The 23,148-nt window shown below is 57.3% G+C and overlaps 1 protein-coding gene and 1 long non-coding RNA gene across 3 annotated transcripts in view; one reads left to right on the top strand and one right to left on the bottom strand.

The window, feature by feature from the left end:
• Window positions 1–14,579, bottom strand: part of Bcas4 (breast carcinoma amplified sequence 4) — a 28,647-nt gene extending 14,068 nt beyond the window's left edge. Inside the window, exons 1-4 of one of the 2 annotated variants that reach the window (XM_069990005.1) lie at window positions 14,424–14,579; window positions 12,813–12,923; window positions 6,646–6,717; window positions 1,939–2,040 (exon numbers count right to left, since the gene is read on the bottom strand). In XM_069990005.1, the coding sequence (XP_069846106.1) occupies window positions 1,939–2,040; window positions 6,646–6,717; window positions 12,813–12,923; window positions 14,424–14,510 (372 nt within the window). In that variant the 5' untranslated portion in view covers window positions 14,511–14,579. The remainder of the gene's footprint in view (window positions 1–1,938; window positions 2,041–6,645; window positions 6,718–12,812; window positions 12,924–14,423) is intronic. The other variant, XM_069990007.1, reaches the window with a different exon arrangement.
• Window positions 14,580–14,802: 223 nt separating this feature from the next.
• On the top strand, window positions 14,803–20,453 carry LOC138805280 (uncharacterized). Its single transcript, XR_011365477.1, has 3 exons — window positions 14,803–14,997; window positions 18,871–18,990; window positions 20,308–20,453. It is a non-coding gene; the product is annotated as an uncharacterized lncRNA (long non-coding RNA).
• Window positions 20,454–23,148: the final 2,695 nt, after the last annotated feature.

The raw sequence follows: 23,148 nt of genomic DNA, 5'->3' as shown, positions 1-23,148 counted from the left end.
GAAAAGCTGAAAGGTGAGAGTCACCAACCTACCAACCCTTCACTGGGCTGGGGATGCACATTTGGAGCTTCGGACCTCAGAGCTGTAAGATAATGCGTGGCCAAGTGTGGCTGTGCACACCTGTAATCCAGAGCCTAGGAGACAGGCAAGAGGACCCAGAGGCCCAGGCCAGCCTGGGCTCCCCAGGGAGACCCTATCTCTAAAACGATGGTATGTTGCCAGAAGCCGTGTTTTTAGTAGTGTGCCACGCGGGCAGGAGACTGACAAGGTCAGCAACTGAACAGTAAGGAAAGAATTGGACTTAAGTCCAGTGCAGTGTCACTGCCTGTAATCTCAGCACTCAGGAGGCCCAAGGCCTGAGTGTTGGGACTTCAAGGTCAGCCCAGCCTATACAGCCAGACCTTGTCTCAAAAATAAAAACAGTAACCACCACACAAAAGCAAATACGCCTATATTACAAAGAACCAGTGTGAGAATCTTCCCCGCGTCTCTCCCCTTTCCAATGTGCAGAATAAAATTCAAATGAATCAGCCATTCCAAGGGCAAAGTTTTAATTACATCCCTGCCCCATTCTCTGCTGACAGGAATGTTAATTCTCTAAGTCAGTACTGATCACCACGCATGCGTGCTCCACAGAGGCTTAGCGCTGAGGACCCCAGCGCCTCTGGCCAGAGACTTCGCAGCCTTGGGTCCCTCTGGCCTTCACCAGGGAGAGAGACCAAGCTCCCATCCCCCTTCCCCATCAAAGCCAGAGCCCAGGCCCTGGCTGCTTCCTGCAGCCCTGGAGAGGGGCTTACTGCCTTCCCTCGGGGAGCTCCTGCTCCTCCCTGGGGATGGAGGCCAGCTGGGGGAGGGGGGGGCAGGCCGGAGTACCGAGGCGGCAGGAACTCAGCCTGGAGCTGGGAGGGAGCACTCTCCCTCAGCCCTGTCATCTTGTGGGAATCCACCAAAATATAACAACCGGCCCCTGGGGCACCAAGCAGACAATGGGAGCCCAAGGCTGAATCTACAAGGCTCAAATGCAGATTTTTCTTTTTTTTTTGGGGGGGGGTCCAGTCATGGGGCTTGAACTCTGGGCCTGGGCGCTGTCCCTCAGCTCTTCAGCTCAAGGCTAGCGCTCTACCACTTGAGCTACAGTGCCACTTCCGGTTTTCTGGTGGTTTATTTGAGATAAGAGTCTCACGGTCTCTCCTGCCTGGGCTGGCTTTGAACCGCCATCCTCAGATCTCAGCCTCCTGAGTAGCTAGGATTACAGGCGTGAGCCACCAGCGCCCGGCTTCAAATGCAGATTTTTATATAAAGGAGCTCCGTTTATTTATTTATTAGTCTTTTGGTGCTGGTCCTGGGGCTTGAACTTGGAGCCTGGGCGCTGTCCCTGATCTCTTTTGCTCAAAGCTAGCCCTCTGCCACTGGAGCCCGAGCACCACTTCTGGTTTTCTGGAGATTAATTGGAGATAAGAGTCGCCTAGACATTCCTGCCTGGGCTGGCTTTGAACCTCGATCCTCAGGTCTCAGCCTCCTGAGTAGCTGGGATTACAGGCGTGAGCCTTGGGAGCCCAGCGGGAGCTCAATGTCTTGAATATGAGAAATATTCCCACGTGAGCCCCTCCTTTGCCTCCCACCTCCCCTGGCCCGCCGGACACGCCAGGCCACACGCACAGCCAAGCCACACGCACAGCCCCCCAGCCTCCCCCCACGTCCTGGCCACGGACACGGTCAAGCCACACGCACAGCCCCCCAGCCCCCCCCACGTCCTGGCCACGGACACGGCCAGGCCACACGCACAGCCCCCCAGACCCCCCACGTCCTGGCCACGGACACGGCCAGGCCACACGCACAGCCCCCCAGCCCCCCCCACGTCCTGGCCACGGACACGGCCAGGCCACACGCACAGCCCCTCCCCCTCCCACGTCCTGACCGCAGGAGGCAGGCACTCACCTCCAGCCGGTCCACTCTGGCGTAGACGCCCCGGATCTCCACCGCCTTGGCCTTCAGGAGTGGAAGGTTTTCCTCTAGGATCTGGGAGGTGTCACTCCTGATCTGGAAGAGAGCAGGACGGGAGGTCTCTGGGTTGCCATTTCTGCACAAATCCCACCCATGGCTAGCACAGCACCCCAGGGTCCAGCACCTGCAGGGGACCCTGCCTCAGCCAGGCAGACTCAGCCCAGGAGGGCCCTGCCACCACTGTGAGGATCTGGGCCGGGCCAAGCTATCCTGGGACCCCTGGGACCCTTGGGACCAGGAACCTGGCGTGGAACAAACACTAGTTGTTAGTGTTGTTGATGTTAATACGTATCTAACTTTCAAGTATTTATTTATTTTACTTTTGTTGGTCGCGGGGCTTGAACTCTGGGACTGGGCGCTGTCCCTCAGCTCTTCAGCTCAAGACCAGTGTTTGAGCCACAGCGCCACTTTCTGGTTTTGGATGGTTTATTGGAGATAAGAGTTTCACAGCCTTTCCTGCCCGGGCTGGCTTTGAACCCTGATCCTCAGATCTCAGCCTCCTGAGTAGCTAGGATGACAGGCGTGAGCCATGGGTGCCCGGCCATGTATTCATTTTCACAGGGCCCTGCACGTGCTAGGCCAGGCTGTCCTGAGCCAGCCCCAGCAGCGGCCGCCACCATCACCATCACACCACTGATGACAAGGAGGAGGTTCAGGAGAGGGCTCGGTCTGCGCACAGCGGGTGAGAAAGCCCAGTGCTCCGGAGCAGCAGGATTACGCCTGGGGACAGGGCAGGGGGGGAGGGGAGCAGGGTTAAACCTGGCCAGAGCTTTGGTCTGCTGTGAGCTCCCATTATCTGAGGACTGAGCTATCTCAGGCCCTGCCTTGTGAGATAAGAAGTCCCTGGCCCAGGGGAATTTCCATTGTCATCCCAGATGTTTATCCCTGAGCCGAGTCCACTGGAATCCAAGGTGACCGCAGAGAACAGGGTCCTTGAGCTGAGACAGGCAAGATGGCAGCCGAGCATGTGCAGGCAGGCCCAGAGGCCTCTCTGCAGACCCCGTGTCTAAGTCCCCATCCAACCCCAGCAGGCTGGAGAGGAGCTGAGAACAGGGGGCGCCTGGCATCGGGGCCCTGGCCTGGGCCCCTGTCACCCCTCCCTCACCAGGCCTGAGCTCCCTCCTGTGTCTGGAGTCCACACGTCCCCCCTGCTTCCTGCACAAGCCCAGGGGACGCCGGTCTGCACGCTGCACCTCCTCTGTCCACAAAGCTGCTGGGGTTTTCACTGAATTTCCGACTGAAAATTCCAGAGAGCCTGGAGAAGTAAGCGGCTGAGTCCAGGGCCGCGACAAGAAAACGTAAGGCCAGGTATTACATTCATTAGGTAGTTAAAATAAAATGAAGCCAGGTGCTGGTGGTTCACGCCTGTAACTGTAATTAGGAAGCTGAGGTCTGAGGACCATGGTTCAAAACCAACTTGAGCAGAAAAATCTGTGAGACTCTTATCACCCATCAACCATCAAAAAGACAAAAGTGCCAAGTGCTGGTGGTTCACACCAGTTATCCTAGCTACTCAGGAGATTGAGATCTGAAGATAGCGGTTCAAAGCCAGCCAGGGCAGGAATGGCTATGAGATTCTTTTTCTTTCTTTCTTTCTTTCTTTCTTTCTTTCTTTCTTTCTTTCTTTCTTTCTTTCTTTCTGTCAGTCTCAGGGCTTGAACTCTGGGCCTGGGCGCTGTCCCTGTGCTCTTCAGCTCAAGGTGAGTGCTCTACCACTCAAGCCATAGCGCCACTTCCTGTTTTCTGGTGGTTTATTGGAGATAAGAGTCTCATGGACTTTCCTGCCTGGGCTGACTTTGAACCGTGATCCTCAGATCTCAGCCTCCTGAGTAGCTAGGTTGACAGGCACGAGCTACTGGCGCCTGGTTCTATGAGATTCTTATCTCCAAGGAGCCACCAGAAAACCAGAAGAGGAGCTGTGGCCCAAAGTGTTAGAAGGCTAGCCTTGAATGAAAGAGCTGAGGGACAGTGCCCAGGCCCTGAGTTCAAGCCCCACAACTGGAAAAAAAAAAAAGTGCTGCAGGTGTGTGTGTGTGTGTGTGTGTGTGTGTGTGTGTGTGTGTGTGTGTGTGTGTATGGCCTCTGCACAACTGGAAAAAAAAAAGTGCTGCAGGTGTGTGTGTGTGTGTGTGTGTGTGTGTTTGTGTTTGTGTGTGTGTGTGTGTGTGTGTGTGTGTGTGGCCTCTGCACAAACACTACACCATTTCCTGCCAGGGACCTGGGCTTGAGCAGGTTTTGAAATCCAGGGATCCCCATCACTCCCAGAGCCCCCTAGCATGGAGGCCATGTTGCCAGCGCACTCTTCTTCCCAAGGAGTCAGAAGGGAGCAACTGTTCCTTCCTCCCCCCCCCCCCCCTCCCGCCGGCCCCACTTCCCAAGCGCAGGCTCAGCTCTGCTCAAGGGCAGAGCAGAGGAGCCAGGTTTGTCTTTCTTTCCTATTGATCGCTAGAGAACCACCTCGAGCCAGCGGGGTGGGGTGGGTCATCCCTGTAATCCCAGCTACTTAGGAGATGGACATCCAGAGAACTGTGGTTCCAGGCCAGTCAGGTAAAAAGCTCACGAGCCCCCATCTCAATAGCAAGAGTGGGTTCTGTGGTACACTTCTGTGATCCTGGCTACCTGGGAAGCGCAAATGAGAGGATCATTGCTCGGGCCAGCCTGGACATATAAATATGAGACCTTACCTGAAAAATAACGATATAGCAAAAGGGCTGGGGGAGGGGGGAGGGGTAGAATGCCAACCCCAGTGCCCACAACCAGGTAGATGGGGAAGGCGATGCGGAGGTGAGGGTTGGAAAGGTGAGGACCCCCAGCCCCGACTCCACCTCACTGGAGGACCAGAGGAGCTGCGGGCCCAGACACACGTCGCTCCCAGGGCCCGCTTCTCCCGGACAACAGCAGGCAGGAGAGAGCTGGGCGCACTTGCCACCAGCACGCGGCAGGCATGGAGGGGATGGAAAGAGCCCCAACCCTCCCTCCAGGCTCCCCTTTGGGCCAGGAACAGTGAGAGGTGGCAGGCACTGTCCAGCACTGGCCCGACCGCGTCACCAGAGGACGGATGGCCCGTGCACGGGGCAGGTCCCTCTGGCTAAGGCCGAGGGGCTTGGAAGTGGGAAATGAGATCCCAACCCAGGCTGCTCCATGGCCCCACATGGGCCCGGGGCCCTGTCCCAGGAACGAAAGGCTGACGCCTCCAATTCCCGCAGTTCTGGGCACCTGGATCTGGCTGCCCTGAGCCCGCAGACTACACGCTAGCCATCAGCAGCTCGAGATAGATGCCCATGGCTTTGCCACGTCTCCTCTGCCCCCAGACTCCCCAGCATGCAACACGGCCCCCCACAGCACCCTCCCTCCCTCTTTCCCTCCCTCCCTTCCTTCCTCTCTTTCTTTGTGCCAGTCCTGGTGCTTGAACTGTGGGCCTAGGGCATTGTCTCTGAGCTTATTCTGCTCAAGGCTAGCGCTCTACCATTTGAGCCACAGTGCCACTTCAGGCTTTTTCTGAGTAGTTTATTGGAGATAAGCGTCTCCAGAAGCAGGCACTGATGCTCACGCCTGGAATTGTAGCTACTGGAGATGCTGAGATCTGAGAATCATAACTTGAAGCCAACCTGGGCAGGAAAGTCTGTGAGACTCTAATGTTCAATAAACCACCCAGAAAATGCTGAAGTGGCTCTATGATTCAAATGGTAGAGCACCAGCCTTGAGCAAAAGAGCTCAGGGACAGCACTCAGGCCCTGGGTTCAAGGCCCCAGGCCAAGGAGGGAGAAGGGAATCACGGACTTTCCCGCTTGGGGTAGCTTCAAACCACGATCCTCAGATCTCAGCCTCCTGAGTAGCTAGGATACAGGCGTGAGCCACCAGCGTCCAGCCATCACCAAGCATCATTCCCGGGATCGCACTGTGTCAGAGGCTGTCCGGGAGGGCTGTGGATGCCCGCTGCCGGCACAGGTCGGTGCTCTGTGCGCTACTCTGGGACTCACCGGGCAGCATAGCCACTCTGTGGGGAAAGGCAGGGCCTGGCACCGCACGCAGTCTCCGCGTGGAGTCTCTCTCCCCTTTAGGCTGCTGGTTTGTCCTTAGTGAGTGTGGGGTGTCACTGATCCCCACCCTGGGGGTCCGCCGTGGCAGGCAGCATCCTGGGGCCCCGTGGATGGTGAGGAAATGTCTGGGAATCTGAACCTGCCCCTGGGCCTTGGTCATTCATTGTCCCCCATCTTTTCCCCGCCCCCTGCCCTGGGGACCTGACCCAACAAGCCCTGAAGAGAACAAAGGGGCTCTGGAAGGGCCTCGGTGTCCAGCCCTGCCAGGAGCAGGAGCAGGCGCGGGGCGGGCAGCAGGCTCCTCGCGGGCCTCCAGGCCCGGCCACTTCCTGGCCGGCTCCATGCTTGAAGGGCGAGTTAAATATAGAGGCGTCCCTGCAGCGGGCTCCCGGAGAACCCCAGAGCGCCACCTCGTGGCCGGCGCCGGCGCCTCTGAGGACCAGAAACCATCTTGGGGGAAGAAGGAGATCAAGATGGCTGCCCAGGAAGCCCTTGGGAGAAAGACAGATGACGGACAGACACACAGACCGACGCCCCTCACCCCTGGCCCAAGTTCTGGTGGTTACATCAAGGCTCTGAGCCCACCCTGCAGCCCACTCACCATGTCCACCAGGCTGCAGAACTCCTCCAACATGAGAAACAAGCCCTCCATGGCGGCCTCCACCTGCCTTGCCTGCCAAGAGACCACACCGGCCTGCGTTAGCACGTGGTTTCCAAGGGAGACAAACCCTCCAGGCTGCTCTTCTTAAGACTTCATTCAAGACCCTGCCTTTTCCAAGTCCTGAAGGAATTAGACCCCACCCACAGAGGACCTGCTAAAGCCTCACGGGGCAAGTAGATCTATCAAGGAATAAATACCGAAGCTGCTCCAATCCCCTCTGGTGTGCAGATGTGGAACCTGAGGCCCAGAGAGGTGTGGTGACCTGAGCAAGGTCACACAGCTAAAGGCAGGGGAGATGCTAAGGGTGGCTAGACCCCACAGACTCAAAGCCACAGACGAGAGCAGTGAGCCCCAGAAGAGGTAGAAACACGCACAGCCAGAACACCATCTGATGGAGGAGGAGGACATGCCAGACCCACGGGGTATGTTTGGGGTTTGTTGAGAATTCACGTTTAACCAAACCTCTAGCCCAGCATGGGGGGCCCTGGGGTGGACCCTGGGGAGCTGCTCTGACCCCGCAGAGGTGGAGGCCCACGCAGAGCACAGAATAAATACCAACGATGAAGCCCTAGACTGAGCTTTCCCCATTGGGCTGGGGTTGGGGGCTCAGAGGCCGTGCACTTGGATCCACCTCCAGCACCACGAGAGGGGGGAGAAAGGGGGGGAGGAAGGAAGGAGAAAGAAGCCAGGCACCAGCGGCTCACGCCTGTCATCCTAGCTACTCAGGAGGCTGAGCTCTGAGGATCACTGTTCAGAGGCAGCCCAGGCAGGAAACTCCATGAGACTCTTTTTTTGTCAGTCATAGGGCTTGAACTCTGGGCCTGGGTGCTGTCCCTCAGCTCTTCAGCTCAAGGCAAGCGCTCTACCACTTGAGCCACAGTGCCACTTCCAGCTTTTCCCATTTATGTGGTGCTGAGGAATCGAACCCAGTGCCTCATGCATGCAAGGCAAGCACTCTACCACTGAGCCACCTTCCCAGCCCCTGTGAGACTCTTACCTCCAATGAACCACCAGAAAACCGGCAGTAGTGCTGTGGCTCAAGTGGTAAAGTGCTCACCTTGAGCTGAAGAGCTGAGGGACAACGCCCAGGCCCAGAGTTCAAGACCCATGACCAAAAAAAAAAAAAAAAAACCCACCAGAAACCAAAAATCAAACAGGAAGGAAGGAAGGAAGGAAGGAAGGAAGGCAGGCAGGAAGGAAGGCAGGCAGGCAGGCAGGCAGGCAGGCACTGGTGGCTCACGCCTGTCATCCTAGCAACTCAGGAGGCTGAGATCTGAGAATTGTGGTTCAAAGCCAGCCAGGGCAAGAAAGTCTGTGAGACTCTTATCTCCAATAAACCACCAGAAAACCAGAAGTGGCACTGTGGCTCAAGTGGTAGAGCGCTCGCCTTGAGCTGAAGAACTGAGGGACAGCGCCCAGGCCCAGAGCTCAAGCCCCATGACCAACAAAGAAAGAAAGAGGACGGGGGGAGAAGAAAAGGAAGGGAAGAGAAGGGAAAGGAAGGGAAGAGAAGGGAAGGGAAGAACAAAGGAAAAGAAAAGCAGTGCTGGGCTGGTGTCTAGCTGCAAGGTGCATGCCCAGGTCCCGCCACCCGAGGTCCCGGGGGAACGCTGGCCCTGACCTGTCCCATTTGCTCATTAATCAAGAGGAGCCAAAAGTTCCAATTCTGTGGAAATGCCCCAGTTTATATTGTGTGTATGTGCCGATAGTGAGTCCTCACACTCTGAAGGCTGGTGCTCTACCACTTGAGCCACAGCTCCACTTCTGCCTCTTTGGTGGTTAATAGGAGATAACAGTCTCATGGTCTTTTCTGCCTGGGCTGGCTTTGAACAGTGATCCTCAGATCTCATCTTCCTAAGTACCAGGGAGTACAGGTATGAGCACCAGCACCCAAGTTGAAGTACCCCAATTTCTAAGTCATGGCATATACCCAAAAAGAAGTCTTTCCTCTCCCTGGACCAAAGCTCTCCAGGTGTTCAAACCCAGTCACTCACTCATGTAAAACTCAGAGTGGACTTTCCTGCTCCTGTGACCTGGAGGAGGGCGCCCCCCCACCATCCCTCCCCCCTGCTGGGCCTAGGGCTCTGTGTGGGAGGTGGAGGCAGACAGGACCTTGAGGCCTGGACCCCCCATACCTGGAAGCTCCCCACCACCGACCTGTCCCCCGGGTTTAGAAAGAACCAGACACCCGCCTCCAGCACCAGCCTTCGCTACCACACAGAATAAACTGCTGGGCAGAAATCCTCTTTCCCATTGGGGCTGGGCTATTTCTGGGCCTCGATAGGAAGGTTGGAAAAAAGGGGCCAGAGCGTAGGGGAGGCCAGGAGGGAAGAACTCCAGCCCAGCCCTGAAAGAAGGAGGGAGGTTAAACAGGAAGGGGAAGGGGAGCGTGGGGGTCGGAGATGCTGGTGGGAGCTGGAAGCCCTGGAACAGAAGGTAGACCACCCAGATGCTAAGCCCTGATGGCAGATGAATGGAGGCTGCCAGCCAGGGTGCCAGGTGCCCCTGTTGAGGGTTAGCAGGCCAAGCAGCACAGAAAGGGCGGGGCCCAAGCCTGGGGGCTGGGCTGGGACTGGGGGCCAGGCCCAGACAGAGCAGCTGGCTGGCAGGGGCGTGGTGGGAGGGAGGGGATTAAGGGCATGTTCAAGTCCTGAGTTCAAATCTCATCTCTTCTGCTGCCCCGACCCTCACTGGCTGCATCCCAAGGGTCTGGCCTGTGACAGGAGCCTCACAGCCTGGTGATGGGTTGTTGGGAAGCCACCCTGAGGTTCTAACTCCCAGCCCTGCGGCCGCAGGAGTGTACCCGGCATTCTCTCCCCCAGAGGAGCACAGCTGAGTACCATCACTTCCCCTCTGTGAGGACTGAGCATGGGAGAGGTTAAACCGCTTGCTCAAGCCGGGGCTGGTGGCTCACGCCTGTAATGCTGGCTACTCAAGAGACTGAGAGCCAAAGCCAGCCTGGACTGGAAAGTCCATGAGACTTTCTTTTGTCTTTTTTTGCCCTGGGGCTTGAACTCAGAACCTGGGCGCTGTCTCTGAGCTCTTTGTGATCAAGGCCAGTGCTCCACTGCTTTGAGCCATAGCTCCACTTCCTATTTTCTGGTGGTTACTTGGTGGTAAGAGTCTCATGGACTCTCCTGCCTGGCTTTGAACCATGATCCTCCGATCTCAGCCTCCTGAGGAGCTAGGATGACAGGTGTGAGCCTCGGGCGCTCAGCTCTGAGGCTCTTATCTCCAACTAAACCAAAAAAAGCTGGAAGTGGAGCAGTGGCTTAGTACAGGAACAGCGCTGTGGCCTGAGTTCCAGCCCCAGGACAGGCACACGCCACACCCACACGTCACCTGTTCCAGTCATGCAGCTAAGAACTACTGAAGCAGAATGGAAGTCTGCTTGTTGAAGGGTGTCTGCCCTGGGGGGGGGCACTGGGTGCCTCTCCCCACCCCCCTCTGTGGTCTGGGGCAGTGCCAGGAGGCTGGGAGGAGGGAAGAAAGAAGAAAGCAGGTAATGCCTAGCGAACCAACAGAGGCAAAAGCCCAGAATATTCCCCACCAACAGGAAGCCAGGGAGCTGGCCACCCCACCAGGCCCACAGTTACCATGGGACTGTTTCCTCCCACGATAATCCTCTAAGTGGCCCCATGGGCCTCCGCGCCACACGCCCCCACCAGCCAGATGCAGGCTGCATGCCCCAGCTGCCCCAGACACGCACCGGCAGACTTGGGGAAGGAGCAGCAGAAACAGAGGGGCTGACCTGCGCCATTCGCACCCAGAGCTTCCTCCTTCTCCAAAGGTGCCAGCTGGACGTGCCAAAGCCTGGCAGAGAGGCCAGCGCTGCTCCCCCAGAGCTGGCACACGGAACAGAAGGCCCTCCAACCCCACACCCGCAAGCTCTGCTGACCCTGCACCCTCCCTCCCTCCAAGTTCAACCTTCAAAATCTCTCTAGCTCAGCTGGGAGGTCCGGTGCTGCGCTAGAGGCTGAGATCTGAAGATCAGGATTCCAAATCAGCCCTGGGAGGACTTTGAAAGTCCATAAGATTCTTTTGTCTAATGAACCACCAAAGAGCTAGAAGGAGCCCTGTGGCTCAAGTGGTAGAGCACTAGACTTGAGTGAAAAAACTAAGGGGTGTACCGTACCCAGGCTTTTACTTTAAGCCTCAGCAGAGTGCATGTGCCTGCACGCACACACGCACGTGCATACACACACACACACACACACACACACACACACACACACATCTCTCCATTTCCCTGATCACTGCCCTGCCATGAAGCACCATCCAGGCCTGCTGGGTGCTCTCTGGCCCACTTCCTGTTTTGTTCTTCAATCTCATCTATAGGGTGCTGTTAAAAGCAAATCAGGGGGCTGGGAAGGTGGCTCAGTAGTAGAGTGCTTGCCTCGCATGCACAAGGCCTTAGGTTCGATTCCTCAGCACCACATAAACAGAAAAAGCTGGAAGTGGCATTGTGGCTCAAGTGGTAGCGTGCTAGTCTTGAGCTGAAGAGCTGAGGAACAGCGCCCAGGCCCAGAGATCAGGCCCCACAACCGACAAAAATAAAATAAAAATTTTAAAAAGCATTAAAAAAAAAAAGCAAATCTGTGGGCTGGAGGTGTGGCTCAACTGGTAGAATGCCTGCCAAGCAAGCTCAAGGTCCTGAGTTCAAAGCCCAGCATTACCAGAACCATCCAAACCTCCATCTGCTCAGAACCATCCACTATGGGCCACTCCACACCCACTGAGAAGGTCACAATCTCCACAGTGGAAGTGATGGGTGTTGGCAGGACCGTGAAGCAGCACCAAGCCCCTGCCCAGTGCTGTTGGCCCAGCAATCTCTCCAAGAGCAAGGCTTTGAAAACCCCAGGACCAAGGACCATACACTGTGGGGACACATGCTCTCACAGAATTACACATTCGGAACTGGGAAGGTGGCTCAGTGGTAGAGTGCTTGCCTCACATGGGTGAGGCCCTGGGTTCAATTCCTCAGCAACACATAAGCAGAAAAAGCTGGAAGTGGCACTGTAGATCAAGTGGTAGAGCGCTAGCCTTGAGCTGAAGAGCTGAGGGACAGCACCCAGGCCCAAAGTTCAGGCCCCACAACTGAAAAAAAAAAAAAAAAAAAGGAAGGAAGGAAGGAAAGAAAGAAAGAGCGAGCCAGGCACAAAGAAAGAAAGAAAAGAAAGAAAGAAAGAAAGAAAGAAAGAAAGAAAGAAAGAAAGAAAGAAAGAAAGAAAGAAAGAGCCAGGCACCAGTAGCTCATGGGGGTCATCCTAGCTACTCAGAGGCTGAGATCTGAGGATCAGGGTTCCAAGCCAGCCCAGGCAGGAAAGTCTGTGAGACTCTTATCTCCAGTAAACCTCTAGAAAACCAGAAGTGGCATTGTGGCTCAGGCGGTAGAGCGCTTGCCTTGAGCTGAGGAGCATAGGGACAGCACCCAAGCACAGAGTTCAAGCCCCACGACCGGAAAAAAAAAAAGAAAAGAAAAGGGGCTGGGAAGGTGGCTCAGTGGTAGAGTGCTTGCCTTGAATGCCTGAGGCCCTGGGTTCAATTCCTCAGCACCACATAAGCAAAAAAGAAAAAAGCTGGAGGTGGCACTATGGCTCAAGTGGTAGAGCGCTAGCCTTGAGCTGAAGAGCTGAGGGACAGCGCCCAGGCCCAGAGTTCAGGCCCCACAACCTACCAGACCTCCCCCCAAAAAAAAAGAAAGAAAGGAAGGAAGGAAGGAAGAAAGAGAGCGCCAGGCACTGGTGACTCACAACTGTAATCCTAGCTATGCAGGAAGCTGAGATCTGAGAGTTGGAGGTTCAAAGCCAGCCCAGGCAGGAAAGTCCATGAGACTCTTATATCCAATTAACTACCAAAAGGCTGGAAGAAGAGCTGTGGCTCAAGTAGTAGAGCCTTGAACAAAAAGAAAAAAATCTGTATTCAGGCCTGGAGTTCAAGCTCCAGGACCAGCATATGCACACACAGATGCATCCTCTGGGAAGGCGGGTTTTTATTTTACTTCTTAGTCGTATGTCTTGAGCTGGGGCCTGGGCTCTGTTCTTCGGCTCAGGCTAGCACTGCACCACTTTGCTCCTCCAATCTCAGCTCCAGAGTGGCTGGGTTACCCGATGAGCACCAGGCCCGCTGTGAACTGTGTAACCCTGGAACCTGCTGGGCTTCTGGCTGGTGAACCCGGGTAACTCTGCCCAGCACCTCACCGCCGAGACCGCCGGCAGCTGGAAGGAAGTCTAGTTTGAGACCCACTTTGTATTTATGCTTTAAAATAGAAGTGCAGACAGCGACGTGCTATTTCCCTCCTAGCAACCACAGCCACCGAGGCCTGGGGCTTCCTGCACCCACGCCCCACGGCTGGCATCAGGCACAGCTGGGGGGAGGAGAGGAGAGGAGGGGGAGGGGAGGAGGGAGAAGGGAGGAGGGAGGATAGGCAGGGGAGGAGGGAGGAGGGGGGAGGGAGGGGGAGAGGAAGAAGGGTAGGAGAGGGGAAGAGGGGGGAGAGGAGAGAGGGATGGGGAGGAGGGAGAGGGGAGGGAAGGAGGGGGAGGAGGAGGGACAGGGGAGAGGGGGAAGAGGAGATAGAGGAGGGGGGGAAGGGGGCAGAGGAGAGGAGGGGGAGGAGGGGGAGAGGAGGTGGGGAGGAGGAGGAGGAGAAGAGGTCCCAGGGCCTTTGGCTGGGGGTCCCAGGGCACCGAGGATGAGGGGACCCAGGTGTGGATGGAGCTGGGTGTTGGGCGTCTGGGTGCGGATGGGGCAGGGGTTGGGGGCCGGGGGAGGGGGTGAGGATGGGGCCAGGGGTGGGGGGTGGGGCCGGATGTCCGGAGGCCAGGTACGGAAGGGGCCGGGTATTGGGGGACCGGGTAAGGATGGGGCTGGGTGTGGGGGGGGCCGGGTGCGGATGGGGCCGGGTGTCGGGGGGACCGGGTGCGGATGGGGTTCGGGTGATGGGAGGCCGGGTGTCGGGGGACCGGGTGCGGATGGGGTTCGGGTGTTGGGAGGCCGGGTGTCGGGGGTCCGGGTGCGGATGGGCCGAGTGCAGATGGGCCGAGTGCAGATGGGCCGAGTGTCGGGGGTCCGGGTGCGGATGGGCCGAGTGCAGATGGGCCGAGTGTCGGGGGGCCGGGTGCGGATGGGCAGGGTGTCGGGGATACGGGTGCGGATGGGCAGGGTGTCGGGGGGCCGGGTGCGGATGGGCAGGGTGTCGGGGGGCCGGGTGCGGATGGGCAGGGTGTCGGGGGGCCGGGTGCGGATGGGGTTCGGGTGTTGGGGGGCCGGGTGCGGATGGGGCCGGGTGTCGGGGGGCCGGGTGCGGATGGGGTTCGGGTGTTGGGGGGCCGGGTGCGGATGGGCAGGGTGTCGGGGGTACGGGTGCGGATGGGCAGGGTGTCGGGGGGCCGGGTGCGGATGGGCAGGGTGTTGGGGGGCCGGGTGCGGATGGGGCCGGGTGTCGGGGGGCCGGGTGCGGATGGGCAGGGTGTCGGGGGGCCGGGTGCGGATGGGCAGGGTGTTGGGGGGCCGGGTGCGGATGGGGTTCGGGTGTTGGGGGGCCGAGTGCGGATGGGGCCCGGCGTCGGCGCAGCCGGAGCGGGCCCGGCCCTGCGCGCATCCGGGGCGGCCGCGGCGCCGGGCACGGGGCGCCCCCTTCCCGGGCGCCCGAGGCGCTGCCGCGGGACCCCCGCCCCCGAGGGCTCCCTCCCCTCCCCCTCGCCCTCGCCCCCTACCTCCGCCCCCGGCTCGGGGGTCAGGAAGAGCGCGAGCTCGCGCGCCCCGCTGCGCACCGGCTCCGACCGGCCAGCGTCCACGAGCATCCCGGGGTCCGCAGGCCGGGCGGAGGGCGTCGCGGTCCCGGCCCCGGAGCCCCGCCCCGGCCGCTGCAGCCCGGAGGCCCGCCTGGCGGAGGCGGGGCTGGGGCGCGCGCGCCGGCCGGCAGCGCCACCCGGTGGCGAGCGGCGCGCGCTGCGGCCGCCGCGGCCCGCGGAGCCCCGGCCTCACCTGGAGCGGCGTCCGGCCCGCGCTCGCCAGGTGCGGGAACGTTTGCGCGGGGCGCCTGTGACCGCCGCGAACCTGCTAACGCCGGGCCTCCGGGTGCCCACCGGCCGCACCCCAGCGGGGATGGGGCGAATCCCAGGCCCACTCGGGACCGCCACGCTGGGGAAGGAAGGACACCGGGGCCCGGGCAGCTGGAGAGGAGGCAGTGGAGGGGCCGGGAAGTGGGGGGAAGCCCCCCGCGGCGCCAGGCCCAGGAAATGAGAGAAACCAGGCCCCTCTCCCTCCTAGGCCCCCATTCCACGTAAAGTAAGTTCCCTGCAGGGGATTCTTAGTCACTAAGCGTGACCCCTCCCGTGCTCCAAAAAGGAGGGGTAGCCCCCCAAAACAATGCAGTTGAGCTAAGCACGGGGACTCCCGGACTGTTCGAAAACTCATGCCTCTGTGTTCAGTTCGTTGTTTAACTATGTATACATATCTATCTATCTATCTATCTATCTATATATATATATATACTATATATATAGTAGAGATACTGTACAGAGGGGTTACAGTTACATGAGTAAGGAAATGAGTCCATTTCCTATCGAGCATTGTTACCCGCCTCCCCCCCCCAAAGTTGTGAAGTTCGTTTTTAACATAGTGTCTTGTACATCTCATTGTTACAATGGGTCCACCTGTTATGACTTTTCCTTTTTTTGTCAGTCATGGGGCCTGAACTCTGGGCCTGGGCACTGTCCCTCAGCTCTTCAGCTCAAGGCTAGTGCTCTACCACTTGAGCCACAGCGCCACTTCCGGCTTTTTTCTTTTTGCTGATGTGGTGCTGAGGAATCGAACCCAGGGCCTCAGGCATGCAAGGCAAGCACTCTACCACTGAGCCACCTTCCCAGCCCGACTTTTCTTTTATTTATTTTTTTGTTTTGTTTTGTTTTTTTTTGCGTCCGGTCACGGGGCCTGAACTCTGGGCCTGGGCGCTGTCCCTCAGCTCTTCAGCTCAAGGCTAGTGCTCTACCACTTGAGCCACAGCGCCACTTCCAGCTTTTTTCTTTTTGCTTATGTGGTGCTGAGGAATTGAACCCAGGGCCTCAGGCATGCAAGGCAAGCGCTCTACCACTGAGCTATCTTCCCAGCCCCCGACTTTTCTTTTAAAGTATTAAATTTTTCCCCCTTGAGCCACAGCTCAACTTCTACCTTTTGGTGTTTAATTGGAGATAAAGGTATTACACTCTTTCCTTCCTGGGCTGGCTTGGAACCTGGATCCTCAGATCGTGGTCTCCTGAGTAGTTGGGAGAGCAGGTGTGGACCACTGGCCGTGTCCAGCTGAAATGCGTGTGTGTGTGTGTGCACACGTGCGCATGCACACTGCACTGGGGTTTGAACTCAGGACTCTGAACTCTTAATTTGGTTATTTGCTCAAGGCTGGTGCTCTGCCGCTTGAGCCACAGTTCTACTTCTGGCTTTGTGCTCGTTCGCTGGATTTACCTGCCAGGACTGGCTTTCGTGTCCTGTTTTAAACAGCCTGGGGGTGGCTCGAGTGGTAGAGCGCCAGCCTGGAGCTGAAGAGCTGAGGGACAGCGCCCAGGCCCCGAGTTCAAGCCCCACGACGACCAAAAAGGCCCAGGCTGGGCTTGGCGCTGCCAAAGCCTTGAGCTCTGTCTGCAGCCCCGGTGGGGGCCACGCGTCCGGCACGCACGGGTCCCCGCTTCCCCACCCGCCCACCGCAGGTCTCTCCACGGGGCCTCAGGCCACAGGCGTTTTCTGGAAGATTCCCGCAAAGCCCCGCGGCGCAGGTGCTCAGGAGGAGGGCTTCCTGGGAGCCGTCTGCGCCTCCCTAGGCCGTGGCCACGGCGCGTCCCCGGCCCTGCGGGGCACCCGCGCTGGAGCGCCCCCGGCGGGCGGGCAGGGAGGCGGGGCCGCGGCCGGCGGGGCGGGGCGGGGGCCCGGGATGCGCCCCGCATCTGGGGACGGCCCCGTCCAGGCCCGGGGCGGGCCGAGACCCGCGGGGCCTGCCAGGCCTGGAATGCAGCCTGCCCGGCCGCACCCTGCCCAAACCAGTTTGAACCAGCCGAGGGCGGGAGCCTGGCGCGTCCCCGCGAGCGCCCCCTGGCGCCCGAGCGTGCGCCGCCCGCGGCCGGTGCGGCCTCCGCGGGGCGCCCGGGCCGCCGAGCCCCGCGGGTGCCGGCCTCACGCGCGGGTCCTACACCGGCCACCGCGGGACACTCTGGAGAAACGTCCAGAAAGGAGCGATGTCGGGCTGGGAAGGTGGCGCAGTGGTAGAGGGCCGCGGGTTCGATTCCACATACGCAGAAAAGGCCGGAAGTGGCGCTATGGCTCGGGCGGGAGAGCGCTGGCCTTGAGCTGAAGAAGCCCAGGGGCAGCGCCCAGGCCCTGAGTTCAAGCCCAGGGCTGGGAAAAACAAACAGGCCAGAAGCGGAGTGTTAGAGTGTTTTAGACTTTGCCAGAAAACTACGCAGAGACCAGGTCCAAAGAACAAAGAAAAGGTTTATTGCCGGAAAGGAGACCAGCAAGACCCCTTCTCACAAGGCTCCTGTCTGAGCTGACCTATGTGACCTTTAACCTAGGAGATCTAGAAAGGGCTAGGAGGTGGAGACTCCAGTGTGGATGTGAGGGCCAGAGGCTTCATCATGGCGGACTAGGACTGATGGCTGCTGCCTGAGTAGCAGATCAGGTCCTGCAGCTGCCCAGACCTGAAGGTCACTCTAAGGGGCTCTTGTTGCCTTATTTGGTGGTAGCTGCCCCAGAGGAGTGCCATCCCAAGGTAGAGGGGGCTGGAGGCTGATTACTTACTGCCTTTACTAAGTGGGCCTAGTGTTGCCCAGGAAGGGAGCGTGCTATGCTGTGGGAAGGGAGAGGAGCGTGCTGAGCTGTGGGAAGGGAGCTCATTGGGCTAACATGGAGTTATGGCTCAAGTGGTAGAGCCCTAGCCTTGAGCAAGAAGCCCAGGCACAGCACCTAACACACAATCAGATCTCAGTCTCCTCAGTAGCTAGAGGCACCCAGCTAAATCCTTTTGAGGACAAGGATAGGTTGTTTGTGTTTTTGTAGCTTGAATGCCGGTGTCCTGGTGGTGGTTGAGCTTGCTTGACAGGCATCGTACCATTTGAACCCTGCCCCCAGCCCTTTTTGCTTTAGTTTTCAGGTAACCGCTCATACTTCTCCACTCAGCCTTCCTTCTGCCTCTGTCTTCTGTGTATCGGGGACCATAGGCTCATACCACCACACTTGGCTTGCTAAGGAGTGGGGGCAGGAGGGGGGTCTCACTAGCTTTTGGTCCCAAACCTCAATCCTCTGCATCTCTGCCTCCCTGCTAACTGGGATTACAGACATGAGCCACCATGCCTAGGAATGCTATAGGCTGATAAAGAGGAAAGCAGGTGTTGTACAGTGGCCTGCACTGGCCATTTAAGGAGCTGCCTCACTGGCCACCACCTCCCACATGGAGGCCTAGCAGGTCCCCAGTGACTCTAGGGCCCTCGACACAGGACACAGCTCCACTTCTGGTTCAAAGTCAGCCCAGGCAGCAAAATCTGAGAGTCTTATCTCCAACTAGCTACCAAATGGCTGGAAGCAGAGCTGTGTTTCAAATGGTGGAAACCATGTATGGAATTCACTAGAAAGAGCAGAGCCTGGTGAATGTTCCAGGCTCTGGGAAGGCTCCTTTGGGCTTCTGCAGTTCAAATCCTGACTGCTCATCTGAGCGCTGTGTGACCTTCGCAGTTGCTCAACTTCTCTGTGCCTCATGTAAGTACATGACAGGCCCCAAGGCGCTGGCTCATCCGCGTGCGTGGCTTCAGGCTGTTTGGCAGGAGAGCACCGGACACACACATGCTTGTAAACGGGCAAAGATGGCCGGGTAATAAGGTGACAGAAAACCCTGCGGGAAACAGCCTCTGCCACTGAGTGGGCATCAGATTAAAGCTGGGCGTGGGCTGCTGTGGCTCTGGGTGGGGTGTGCGGGCTTCGAGGAGCAGGAGGGCACCGCCCGGTGGCCAGCAGGGGGCCAGCATGGGAGCAAGCGTGGAATCCCAGCCTGGGCAGGGCTCAGAGGCTGGCCGTGCAGGCATCCGTGCCCCCTGAGGGACCCGGGAGGGCATGGAGGGGGCGTGCCGGGCAGGAGGCGGTGTGGACAGATTGCTGCCTCTGCTCACCTCCCATCCCCAGATGAGAATGAACTGGTGAACTGCCAGACGCTGCTACAATGAGGATCCTGAGACAGTGAGGATCCTGAGCCGCCCCGCCCACTCCCGAAGACCACTGCCGGTTCAAACTGCCTGCACAGAGGCCAGTAGGATCCCTCCCTCCCTCCCTCCCTCTTTCCCTCCTTCCTTCCTTCCTTCCCCTCTCTTTCTCTCTTTTCTTCCTGTGCTAGTCCTGGGACTTGAACTCAGGGCCTGGGCACTGTCTCTGAACTTCTTTGCTCAAGGCTAGCACTCAACTACTTGAGCCACAGCTCAAGTGGTTAATTGGAGATACGAGTTTCCTAGACTTTCCTGCCTGGGCTGGCTTCTAATAATGATCCTTAGATCTCAGCATCCTGAGTAGCTAAGAATGGCAGGTGTGATCACTGGTGCCCAGTGAATTTCTCCTCTTCCTCTTCCTCCTCTTCCTCTTCCTTTTTTTTTTTTGCTAGTCCTGTGGCTTGAACTGGGGCCTGGGCGCTGTCCCTGAGCTTCTTTTGTTCAACACTCTACCACTTAAGCTACAGTGCCACTTCCAGTTTTCTGGTAGTTAATTGAGATACTAGTCTCACGGACTTTCCTGCCCATTGCCCAGTGATTTTTTTTTTTTTTTTTTTTTTTTTTGTCGGCCATGGGGCTTGAACTCTGGGCCTGGGCGCTGTCCCTCAGCTCTTCAGCTTAAGGCGAGCGCTCTACCACTTGAGCTACAGTGCCACTTCCGGTTTTCTGGTGGTTTATTGGAGATAGGAGTCTCACGGTCTCTCCTGCCCAGGCTGGCTTTGAACCGTGATCCTCAGATCTCAGCCTCCTGAGTAGCTAGGATGATAGGCGTGAGCCACCAGCGCCCGGCCTGCCCAGTGATTTTTAAAGAGTTTAGCACACAGAATTTATTTGCTAAACAGCCAGGTGTCAGTAGCTCACACCTGTCATCCTAGCTACTCAGGAGGCTGAGATCTGAGGATCGAGGATTGAAGCCAGCTCTTTTCTTCAATTAGGCAGGAAAAAAAAAAAAAGAAAAGCCAGAAGCAGCGGCATGACTCAAGTAGTCAAGTACTAGCCTTGAGCAGAAAAAGTTAGGCAAGAGCATGAGGTGAAGTCTTGGGTTCAAGTTCCAGTCCTGGTATAAAAACAAAGCAGAAAATAATGGTTTATCTGTCCAGGAGTGGAGCATGAACCACTGTAAGAGCTGGCCTGAGGAAGCGGTGCTGTGGCTCGAATGGTAGAGCGCTCGCCTCGAGCTGAAGAGCTGAGGGACAGCGCCCAGGCCCAGAGTTCAAGGCCCATAACCGACCCCCCCCAAAAAAAAAGTTCCCCCTGAATATTCCTGCAGTTACACACTGCTTGCACCAGCACACACATTCCGACATTTTTCATAAGATACATTTATATCAAGAAATACATTTTCTTTATCCCCTTTCAGATCTCCCTTTGAAGTTCCAACTGAGGTCTAGCCATGAATACAAAAAAAAAATCCTGTCTGCAGTTTTTACTTCTGTTGTCTGTGGATGAAAACAACCTCCAGGAATGAGCAGATCTACCAGAAAAATGTAGAAACAATTAGCCTGAGGGAGGGGGTCAGGAGGGCGGGGTGGTGGGGGGGAGCTGGCAGAGCTTCCTGTTCTGGGAACTCCTGACTGACAGCAGCGTCTCTGGCTGCAGTAGGCATGCGCCAGCACTGGGAAATAAATTATGCATGGCCGCTGCTAAATATTTCATCCATCCTTAACCATTATTTGCCTTCCTGCAGCTAAAAGGGGAACGGGAAGGAGCTGGCCCACACCACAGCGTGATCCATCTTTGTCACCCTTCCTCCCTCCCCTCAAAAAGTGCCACCAACACAGGCTGGGATGCGGCGTGTGTGGGAAAGGAGCAAGTGCGTGGCTGCTAGGGGTGGACGGTGGGCTCAAAACCAGCAGCACACTGGGCGCCGGTGGCTCACGCCTGTAATCCTAGCTACTCAGGAGGCTGAGATCTGAGGATCGAGGTTCAAAGCTAGCCTGAGCAGGAAAGTCCATGAGACTCTGATCTCCAAAGAAAGAAAGAGGGGGGAGGGAGGGAGGGAGGGAAGGAGGGAGAAAGCTGGAAGTGGAGCTGTAGCTCAAGTGACAGACCACTAGCCTTGAGCAAAAAAGCTCAGAGAGCCAGGCGCTAGTGGCTCATGCCTATAATCCTAGTTTCTCAGGAGGCTGAGATCTGAGGACCATGGTTCAAAGCCAGCCTGGGCAGGAAAGTCCATGAGACTCTGATCTCCAGTTAACCACCAGAAAACCAGAAGTAGCGCTGTGGCTCAGGTGGTAAAGCACTAGCCTTGAGCTGAAGAGCTCAAGGACCAGTTCAAGCCCCAGGATCAGCACAAAGCTTTTTCTGGGAAGCACTGAGCTCTTACTAGGGTCCAGGAATGAATTGTTCTCCCATCTTGTAGGTGCAAACTGCACACCTGGCCTCTGCCTGCAGCCCGCGCCTTGCCCCGAGCCGTTTCTCCTGCAGTCACTCTGCAGCCATCTTGGCTCTGGGAAGGACAGAGCTTGCCCAGTGTGCCCATCCAGACCTGTGCCTGGGTCCATCCACGTGCAGCTCCACACGGCCCCCAGTTCTCCCCACTTAACCTCAGGCAAGTGTCTGTCTAGACCAAAAGGCAGAGCTGGGTTCAAATGCTGCTTTTCCTCTTCCCACCATCGCCCAGCTCATAATCAATTTGCTTTCCCTGCCTTCCTCCACGTCTCATTCCCCAGTGTCAGAGGGTGCAGGGCTAGCCGGGTCCGTGGAATCGCTGGTGTTTGGGGATAAAATGTTTCCCCAGCCACCCCACGGCTTTCCACGATAGCATTTTGGGATGAGATCTGTTTGTAGCTCTGGTTCAAGCATTTCCCGGCACAGCCATGCACGCGTGCGTGGAAACTCAGGTCACCTCCTGACAGGCCAGTGTGCACCAGGGTCTTTGTGGGGTGTGTGAGCGCATGCGCCCTGTGTGGACAGCGTGTTGCTGAGTCAACGTGCTTTCCCAACTTCTACAGCGATTCAAGCCACGACCGAAACTGGGGGTTACCCAGGGCCCTTCCTGATTCCAGATGATTCTTGGGTTGGCCAAGGACTGGGCTGCTGGCCTCGGCAGGTTGCTCCAGAGGCCCTGCCTCCCCCCCTCGCCCTCCCCGTCCTCCCCAGGTATTCATCCCATTAATGATTGAGTTTCTTCTTGCATACCTGACCCGGCAGTGGAGACTGGAAAAAACCTGATACAGCCTCCTGCCTGTCAAGGTGGAAGGCAGGGAAGGAAGCCACCATCACCCTGTCACAAAACACTAAGCACAGCCAGGCATGGTGGCTTACACCAGTAACCCCAGCTACTCGTGAGGTCGACATTGAGAGGATTGAAATCCAGGGCCAGCACGGGAGAAAAGTCACAGACCCCATCTCAAATAATAGGGTGTGATGGCCCAAGGCCAGCTGTGACCAAAACAAAAATAGAATCAGACCCTACTCCAAAATTAAAGCAAAAGGGATGACAACTTGGCTCAAGTGGTAGAGCGCCTGCCGAGTAAGTGTGAGGCCTGGTGTGCAAGCCTCACTTTGTGAGAGGAAAGTGCTAGTCTTTCCTGTAGCAAAATTTTGTATTTAACATAACTTTTCAGGCTGGGTGCCAGCGGCTCACACCTGTCATCCTAGCTACTCAGGAGGCTGAAATCTGAGGATCATAGTTGAAAGCCATCTTGGGCAGGAAAGTCTGTGAAACTCTTTATCTCCAATGAACCACCAGAAAACTGGAAGTGGTGCTGTGACTCAAGTGGTAGAGCGCTTGCCTTGAGCTGAAGAGTTGAGGGACAGCGCCCAGGCCCAGAGTTCAAGAACCACAACCGACAAAAATAAATAAATAAAATTGGGGGCTGGGAATGTGGCTTAGTGGTAGAGCACTCGCCTGGCATGCATAAAGCCCTGGGTTCAATTCCTCAGGACCACAAAAGCAGAAAAAGCCAGAAGTGGGTCTGTGGCTCACGTGGTAACCTTGAGCAAAAAGCAGCTCAGGGGCAGCCCCCAGGCCTCAAGTTCAAGGCTCAGGACTGGCAAAAAAAAAAAAAAATCATGGCTAAACATAGCAAATTTCTTCTCCATCATCTTCTCAGAGATGGGCATCCAGCAAACAGCAGGCCCTTGTCCCAGGAGGCACAGCTAACTCATTTCCGGATGTCACTGACAGCACCAGCATGTGGGTACAGGTCAGGGCGCTGGGGGCGGCCAGGATGGGCCTTACGGCATACAGCCTCCC

Source organism: Dipodomys merriami, unplaced genomic scaffold (genome assembly GCF_024711535.1).
Source record: "Dipodomys merriami isolate MVZ:Mamm:240054 unplaced genomic scaffold, mDipMer1.0.p SCAF_39, whole genome shotgun sequence".
Classification (NCBI taxonomy): Eukaryota; Metazoa; Chordata; class Mammalia; order Rodentia; family Heteromyidae; genus Dipodomys; species Dipodomys merriami.
The sequence above is the reverse complement of the archived record's forward strand: the minus strand, read 5'-3'. Positions and strand labels throughout refer to the sequence as shown.